This window comes from Solanum pennellii, chromosome 5 (genome assembly GCF_001406875.1).
Source record: "Solanum pennellii chromosome 5, SPENNV200".
Classification (NCBI taxonomy): Eukaryota; Viridiplantae; Streptophyta; class Magnoliopsida; order Solanales; family Solanaceae; genus Solanum; species Solanum pennellii.
In genome coordinates, this window is record NC_028641.1 from 77,612,880 (window position 1) to 77,622,382 (window position 9,503).

A 9,503-nucleotide genomic window follows, 5' to 3' on the forward strand; every position below is an offset into this window, starting at 1 on the left:
CTCAAAATTATGGCCAAACTTTATTCAAGAAAAAATCAATACGAATAAAACAATAATACTAACAATATATTTGACGAGTCTGAAGAAGATAGTGTATACATAATGTTATTTTTATTTTAAAAAGGCTTACTTTTCTTAAAAGGTATATTTGATATGAATGAAAATACTCTCTTCGAAAACAAGCGTGATCAACTCTTACTTATTTATTAGTGTCTGATAAGTAAGTAAAAAAAAGATTCTCAATACTATTTACATGTAATTTAACAAAATATTACGGGATGGTAATGGTCGAAGGGTGAAGTCGAGGGCGTTAGATGGGTGAGGAGAAGATAATGAACTTTTCATACTTCTATTAGATAATAATACATTTTTTTTAGAAATTTATTTAAATTTAACGAACCAATCACAAAATATATTTTAAAATACCAAACAAACACTCTCAAATACCCAATTTTATACAAGTGGTACGTACATAAACAAAATATTCTATGTCATATCTAAATGTACTATAAACAAAAAAGATTTCTGTACCCACATAATTTAAGAAGCTCCAAAAAGTTAAAAGGGGATATATATTATACGTAAACAATCCAAAAAAATATGTGAAATTTTCGTCGGCTATAGACTTTTTCTATTTCTCTTATATTTTTATTATTTTTCCAAAATATGGTCTATTTTTTTCCCCATTAAACTAAATATTCTTACGAGAAAATATTAAATGATAGTCTAAGATTTAGTAGAGATAATAATTTAATGTTTTTATCTATAAAGTTGAGAGAAATATTAGACTAAGGTGACTCTTCAAAGAACTATTATTCATACCACTTTTAAATATACTCCTATCATTTATGAATCTTTTACGTGTCGGTCTAAAAAAAAAAATCTTATGAAAATCTTTAAATGCTAATGCAAAATTCTGTAATTTATCGCAAATATTAGGCAATCATTAATTATTTCTTACGTAAAATTAAACGATATATAAACAACTGTTAGATTGTAAACCTAAAACAGTCCAAAAAGGTAACTTCTCAAGAGCTATATAAGTACAAGTTTTAAAATTATTTATATTAAACTATGATTTTAAATTATATATTATCAAGCAAACTGAAAATCGTATGAAAAATTGTTAGATTATGATCTGTAATCTTGTAATAATTTAATTTATTACAAGACATAGTCGACAATTTTAGTATTCTATAAGCAAATATTATATTCGAATCTAATGTAGTCTAAAACCATAACATCACAACGATTATATTTGTACAATTTTTAGAAGATTATATAAAAAAGACTTTTTAAAAATGAATCCAAATAATAATAATAATAATATAATGTAAACCGGGAATGAATCTGGCGTGTCGGTGCCGACACTAGTTCTTGCCGACAAGTTTAACCGGTAATAGCCGGTGACAAACACTTTCTGACACTTTATAACTTAACCGGCAAGTGAAAAATTTACCGGTTTTATTTTTGAGTTTTCCGATGCCTTATCCTCCCTCTGTCGGTGACTGTAAAATGTTGACTTTCTTATCACTAAACTCCGTGACCCCAACGGTTTTCTGTTGCTATTTTTATATAATTTTAAATTTACAAGTTCTCAAATATATTTAAGAAAAATTTATGATATTTAAATTAAAGTTTTTAATATTATTTATAAGTAAATATTGGTATTTTTATTTTTGTGATAATGGTAACGATTCTTACCGCTTATGTTGTTGTCTTATTGAATCTATACTTTTCATGCTAGGCCCGCCAATGAATTCATATTAAATGAAACATTAGAAAAGTAGGGTCCAAGATTGTTAGCTCTATTTTAAAATATCAAAGATTATAATTTTGTTGATTTATTTGAGAATATTAGTTTAATATACACTTTTTTCTTTCTTTCTAGTTCCTCAAAGTAATGAATAATATGATAAGATATTTAAGAGTGTAATCTAGTGATTAATAAAGTGAATTGAAAATAATACACAAGTTTAAATATATTGCACGCAAAAAAAATTAAGGCATTCTAGTTTAATGTACACTTTGTTTTTACTTTCTAGTTCCTCACTATTTGAATTTTTTTGAAGTTTCAATTCGATTAAGACATGTAAAGAGAAAATGTGTAGATGCCCCATGAAAAGGTGTGAAAGATTAACTACGGTGGGTCTTGAGAGATGTAAAGATACGTCAATGAAATATTGAGAAAATATTATTAAACAAAAATGACCTTGTATAAAAGGATATGCAAAACAAGGATTAGGGTGCTAATAGATAGTCGAGCATTGTTGAATTTCTATATTGGTGGGTGCTAATAGGTAATTGAACGTTGTTAAATTTCTATATTGGTGGTATTATTATAATCACTCTTACTACCTTTTTCTTCAATTTTATTTACACATTCCTTCTGCATTGTTTGGCTTACAATTTGTTGTTGATAATGTTATCTTTTCCATTATTAGTTATATGATTTCTCCACTATTGTATTTTCTTTTCAAACTGATTTGAATATGCTTTATTTGAACCAAAAATCTATTAAAAAGGTCTCTAATTTCTTTACCTTTCACAAGGTAGAAATAAGATTGTGTACACCATCCTTCCTAGACCCCACTATAGCAATCTCACCAAACATGTTGGATCTATTGAGTTGATTTATTTTGCAATTAAAGTAATAGCCAAGGGTGGGTATTTGCTTATTCATATTAAAGTAATTCAATTATTACCCTTGAAGGTGAAGTTGCAACTAATGGACTGGGACAAGTCCTATCCCTAAATGCCGATTGAACAATGACATGATCAAATGGCCAAAAACAAACAGCTGTCCAATGCAAACTATTCCTTTTTTTTGGTTTCCCACTCGTGTCCGATACCCGCATTGAAATCCAACTAATTCAAATTCGAACAAGAACATCCTACATCAGGGTAAAGCACTCCCTAAGAATGCAAACTATTGGACTTAATGCACTTTGAACATATATGTAATGCAGATACATTCAGACAACACTTCAATGTGCAATTAACTGAATTTGCAATCCAGAAGGTAAGAACGGAGACATTTGATCGTCAAATCTATATATATTAGACGAAAAGACGAACCTGTAAGCAGTTCTCTGCATACCATCTCTCAGATGCAAGACCAATACAGTAGTTGTAAGAAGACATATGATCTAAAGGTAAACAACAATAGATGTTCTCAAAATCCAATTTAGTTGATTACAATTCATACAATGTCTTCTACCTTTGGTTGACTGGAAGTTGCAGCTGCTTCTACTAATATTTAATCTCACAGTCAAAAGTTCTACACATTTCACAGAGAAAAGAAACGAGGAAATTATCAGTGCAACGGTTTTAACAATAATGACTTGAGGACAAAAATAATTTTAGCTAAGATAAAGTACCTCTCAATAGTGTCAAAACTCATGTTTGCTTGATCTTGCTAATTGAAAAGTCTAAATGTAGATAAGTGACACAAGCCATAAAGAAAAGGAAGAAGACAGAAGTCAACATCAATGGCTCTGCAAGCATGTAAATGGGGCTGAATTGGTAATAGACCTGCAGAGAGTTCCGTTAGGAATTCGGCTTAGTCCATGATCAACCCTTTAGATGATATCAATATAACAAAAACAATGCACAAACAAAGCAAAATAAAAGCTGAATCCGGTTCTTAAAACACTTGTAGTCAGACATTGACTGCTTAATTCAGTTGTTTCTTAGTATAGTAATAATACCCATCGTTTCCCTCCTTTTTGGGTGGTGACAATGAAGGGTTCCTTTCAACAATATCGCTAGCTCTACAGGGCTTAAGTAGCATTCGTGAAGACATGCTACCTTGATGTTAGTTATTGGTGATTGACAATTGTTTTGGCTTGCCTACTTTCCTGCTACATGTATTCTTCTATATTTGTTTTAATCTTCTAAGGAACTCATATTGTTTTTGATAAATATATTTTAACAGCCTCTAATAGGTTCGATTGTAAGAGGAGCCCTTTCATAAACAACACAAAATTTAAGGAAGCAAAATGTCTGTTGATGCATGCAGCTTTCTAAATTCTTATGAGAAGAAACAATGTATACAGCTATCTAAGTTATTATTTGAATAACATGTACCAAACTCTCCATATAACTTACAAATTACAAGATAGACTATAATTCCGGCGGCCAAAAGGTTTTTCACACAGAAGTTGTGTTCCAAATTAGTCCTGTTCTTGTAAGCTTTGTATGCAAAGATTGGGGAAGACTAACAAAAATTATTTGTTTTATTTCATGAATCAAATTGCTCTTAAATTTTTTTTGTAGTCAGCAAACTCATGAAGGGTTGCTTTTCTGGGATGTTATGAAATATTCATTTCTCTCAAGGATTTCCCAACAGAAGATAAACTCAGATATACCTAAGTTTACTGTCTAAAAATGTTACATGAAATATTACTCCCTAGTCTCAAAATCTTCACCCTACTTTACAACAATAACAACAAACATACCCCATGTAGTCTTACAAGTGGGTTCCACAAAGAGTAGGATGTATGCAGACCTTACCCCCTACCTTTGTAAGGCAGAGAGGCCTTCACCCTACTTTACATTCTCTTAAATTGATCCCACAATGCAATGTACTTCCCATAATTGAAAACTAACTCATTCACTCTTCAATGCATTTTTGATGTAATCGTATTTGAAAAGTAACATAATACCCACATTTGTCCTCATAAAACCTCGAATGTAAGAAACTCAAATTTTTTGATAAGAACAAAAAAGATTAAATATAAGAAACTTAAATGCACCAATTGGATGCTAACTTTTTTTTTAAAAGGACATAAATGGTTTAGCATTAATCCTATTCATTGATGGCATTCTCTTTGAAATACAACAATATTTCATATTTACCATGTCAAACTCTAATGACAAAAATGGGAAAAGCAGTAACAGAACGTTCATGAATCGCTTAATTCCTATAAAACAGATACAGTGCTCTTTTAAGAAAATTAAAATTCTGCCAAAATCAAGGATTCATTTACATCTGATCAAAATCCTTGACCATTTCTTAACTTTATTTCAGATGCTTTTTAACGTTTTCAATCCTCATATTCAAATACAACTCCCTCTGTGAGAGGTTTGCAAAGCATAATAGTTTTCCTGATAAACGAAGTGGCTAGCTGCTATTAGGTTCAAGGGAGATAGCTTAAAGGAAGGGGGCTCAATAAAATCCCCTTCATTAAAATTATAATGTGCAAATAGGGCAAAACTAGTTTTTTAGTTATATATAAGTTGTTGAATACCTCGTCACAAGAAAAAGTTCTAGTGAAGTAATGAAGGGGGGTTTCTAGGCTTTAATCTAGTGGTAAGATCGCTGCTTGTGATGTGTGCTTTAGGTGCACGCCTAGGTTCAAACCCCGTGGCAGACAAAACCCTGGTATTTAATGAGCTTCTTCATTACCCACCGAGTTCCGAATTGTGTGCCACTGACCCTAAGGAATTTCTCGGTTATCAAAAAAGTTAAGTGGTCAATGGGGGTTCAAAAATTGGTTTATGCCATAGGTTCAAATCCCAGGTATTTTTGAATGTCCTCATACAAATTCCTGGCTCTGTACTGGGTAGGTTGACAATCAATGTAAAAATAGTTTGATTATGAAGAATCATCTGAGCACTTGGATGCAGAAGATTCATACTTCCAAACCCAACTAACCTAGGAAAGCATAGTTAGTGGATAGATTTGCAATTCAAAACACAGTTTCCCTCTTGGACCTTCTTACCAAAAAGGGATCAAATTTTCCTGTTGGTTCCTAGCTAAAGGCAAAAACAATGAATAATAATACAAGGTTTCTAAAAGTCAACTTAATAAGATATCAACCCCAAGAGAAGTTCTAAAACTGCTCTCTTTGTAACAATCTCACGAGTTCCCACCCTTATAAGAAACCACGAGGTTGCAAACCTGGGAAGACTACTAACTCTTTTTTCCTTTCTTTTACCAACTAACATTACCTCAAAGAACAGCACAGCTTGACTGGTGACAGTTTGCACAAACCTAAGGTAGGTTAAATCTTGGACTAGCTAAGGTAGGTTTATTTTTTCCATATTTCCCCGAAGGGATACGGTGTCTTCATTAACCAATCCCAGAGATCAGTCTTCTTTTGCAGAAGGCAATAAGATAAGAAAATCAGAATACTAAATTCAGCAAGATCACCTGGAAAGGGGAGTTGTGCTCAGGAACTACATTGGATTTCTCCAGGACCACCACTGTCCTTCCCACAACATCAAGATATGAGTATTTCCTCTGAAAAAAATAAATCACAGCAAGCACTTGAGTTTAACTAGTCTGTGGTAAAATATATTTATCTAAGTTGGGAGCATTCAAGTATTACCTGAAAATTAAGAAAATAAAGAAAGCAAAAGCACATGTGAGGTCCCTTTTACCTCAATATCTTGCAACACTTGGGACATTAACCCATCGATGGGCAACAAAGGGTAGGACAAAAAGTAACAAAAAATAGAATAGAGGTGAAGAATAAAGTAAGAGAAAACTTTTTTCTTTCCTTTATATGGGTTTGGATGGAAAGTAAGACGGGAAGGATAACTAAAAGTGTGTTTTGCTTCTCTTTCATTACAGGTTTGACTCCATTGAGCATGTGTTGTTCTTTCTCATAGTTTCTCATGATACTGTATGTCTTAATGGTGTACTTCCACAGAATCATCAAAAAATTTATACGCCAAAGTTGATTAACAGAGATTTTTACGGGAACTAGAGGTAGAGCTAATGCTAACTTTTAACATATGAGCAAATAACGAAGTTCTACTACATGAAAAACAAGATATGTTATGTTATATGAGAGTTACCTCAGTCCGTTGTTCCACAGGAAAAGGAACCACAGCGGATGGGTTCTTTGATCCTTCTGGCAGCACAACCTGAAATTTGATATGCTTGAACCATTACTTGGATGTTGCAACAAAGACTACAGAGAATTGACGCAACTACTATCAATCAAACGTAGTTAACCACAATAATTCAATAGGGAGCACCCACTTTGACAGTCAACTTGTCAACAACAGTTTCTGCAAGCGGACATCCAAAACTGTAATTCAGGTAACGTGTGCCATCAGCTGCCTCAAAAAGGAAGTCCTCTAGTGGAACCCCATATCCAATGACAAAAGTAGATTTCCAGCCTCCAAATAAAGGATATCGTGGTTCTATTAACAGCTCTGACTACAAAGGAAATTCATGGAGATCATAAAACAAAAAAGTGCTTTATAACCTTGACACAAAAGAAAAAATAAGGGCAATGAAAGAATGTCGTAAAGATGTATGGAGGGAATAGGACTGATACCTTCTTAAAATTTGTGCGCAAGCGAGAGGATGAAATGTTCCCTATGTTATCCCTGTAGTAGACAGAATGGACCCTTGGTGGCAATTCTGCAAGAAGATTCTTGAATGAGGAAGCACCACTGTTTGGCCTAGACTGATATTCAACCCTGTAGAAGCACAAAAAGGATTGAAGCAACTAGTACACAAAAAATGAATCTGAACTTATAAATGGTAATGAAGACAAACAAGCTTCTAGAATTCAGTTAACTCATACCGATAAAGAAGGTGATTCTAATCCCGGAAATCACTCGTCTCAGAAAGCTATCAAGGACAGAATGTTATTTGTGTTAGGTTTTTGTTTATGTTGCCGTTTTTTACAGTCCTTACCTCTTAGTGAATGAACACTGGACAGAAGAATGAGTTTCTCTTTGCCCGAATTCATTAGTGAACACATTCTTTACTCTATTATAAATATCAGCTTTATCAACTGAGGTCTGATATTTAACAGTTGAGAAATAAGTTTGACAGTATCTAGTAGATCTTCCATTTTCAAATTTAATTTGGAATTATGAACTATATTTGGCAAACTGACCTCGAGAAAGCACCTTTATGCCGAGCACCAGCATGTACCAATTTGTAATGTTCGGTAACCTGTATGCTTCCCCAGTGGGAGATTTCAATTTCGCGCACAAGCTCCTCAACCACAGCAAACGCCTTATTGTTTTCAAAATGGACAATTATAGGTGAATATGAAAATGAAGGTTGCTCCTCATATGGTCCATATCTTAGTTCTGTGTTTGCACGATCTGTAGGCACAACTCTTGTGAACGACTCGACCCTGCTAGTTGGTGTTTTTAGGAACGTAGCTTGTTGTTTAATAGGATAAGGTGACAAGATTTTTGCACTGTCACGGTAATAAACTAATTGAGACTCCGACTGGCTTATTTCTACTGGGAAAGGCTCAAGAGAATGTGTCAATATATAAAGAACTTCTAGCGAGATGGCTTCACCTTTACCCAATGGCTTAAGCAAATGTATTAAATAATACTTAGTTCCATTTGGTCCATCAGGCAGGTCAGTTGGCTTCACATCTAGAGGCACATAAGATTTCTTTTTCTTCTTTCCAGCAGAAGCGGCTGCTTTTACCACTGCCAGACGATCAGCTTCTGTGGGAGAGAAGGCAAGAAGGACTTCTGAAGCAGGAGATTCACCAATATTTTCAACCTGGAATTGCCAAACAATCAGACAACCCATGATATTATGCTAAAGAAAAGTAATGAATGTTTCTTTCCAGTGGCTCTTTGCTTAATCACCAACTCTGTTTTTATGTCATTGAAATTTGACTTAACTTTGAAATCCAGATGTAACCAAATTCGCAGAAACATGTTGTATTTATAAATGCTCACTGTAGGATAATTTTTTTTACAAGGAAAGTTAAAGGATGAACAACAAGCAATAGATAGCAAGTGATATCAGCACATTAAATGAAATACATCAAAACTCCATAAGGTCCAGTTAATTTAGTAAACTTCGATTAGTACCTTCAATGTCAAGAACACCTTCACAATGTGTGATGTCAAGTCAATCTGCAGCAAATCAATACAACCAGTGAGTAGTCAAAATCATAGTGGACGCAAATACTAACAAAAATGAAGCGTTGATAAGTGTAGCTACAAAAATGAGGAGCTTCTTCTGATGACCAATAAAAAGTTCGCTAAAGACATGAGAATGAAAGAGATCACAAGCAAACCTTTTTTCTCTAAATTCTTCTCTTTTTTTATCTTGTGGAAGGAGACGGAATAAGAAAAAAGGCTCTTGGTGAGATATGAAGCCTGAACCACTTAGGTGCAGAGTTAAGTTGCATGGACTGCAAACTCTATGCACCCACACTTAGAAGTAGATAAAAGTTAAAATCTTTGTATTCAACTAATGATCTAAAATATAAACCCTTTCCCTTTTTCATCTTCAGACGTATCATATGGAGGAATATGGTCTCCATAGAAAAAAATTTGGATCAGTTTCCGAGTTTGGTGGGATGAAGTAGTTAAATACAAATTAGAATACACATAATGAGACAGTGATCAGTTGATAATTTTGAGTATCAAGCTGGCAAAAATGTATTAAAAGTTGAGATATTTCTAAGGAAAATTACTTCCATGTAATTTTCGTTTCAAAATTTACAATCTGTAGGTAACAAAAACAACATTTCTTCAGCTAACATATTTTCGGG

The 9,503-nt window shown here is 33.3% G+C and overlaps 1 protein-coding gene across 2 annotated transcripts in view; it reads right to left on the reverse strand.

Annotated features, from left to right (window-relative positions):
* Positions 1–2,986: 2,986 nt before the first annotated feature.
* Positions 2,987–9,503, reverse strand: part of LOC107020714 (dolichyl-diphosphooligosaccharide--protein glycosyltransferase subunit 1B) — an 8,085-nt gene continuing 1,568 nt past the window's right edge. The window contains exons 2-10 of one of the 2 annotated variants that reach the window (XR_003578524.1): positions 8,815–8,859; positions 7,866–8,497; positions 7,296–7,440; positions 6,995–7,174; positions 6,808–6,876; positions 6,158–6,247; positions 3,381–3,534; positions 3,221–3,280; positions 2,987–3,149 (exon numbers count right to left, since the gene is read on the reverse strand). Coding sequence is in view for 1 of the 2 variants with exons in the window: in XM_015221178.2 (XP_015076664.2) it covers positions 3,400–3,534; positions 6,158–6,247; positions 6,808–6,876; positions 6,995–7,174; positions 7,296–7,440; positions 7,866–8,497; positions 8,815–8,859 (1,296 nt within the window). In the remaining variant the exon portion in view is untranslated. Of the gene's footprint in view, positions 3,281–3,380; positions 3,535–6,157; positions 6,248–6,807; positions 6,877–6,994; positions 7,175–7,295; positions 7,441–7,865; positions 8,498–8,814; positions 8,860–9,503 lie in introns of both variants that reach the window. The other variant, XM_015221178.2, reaches the window with a different exon arrangement.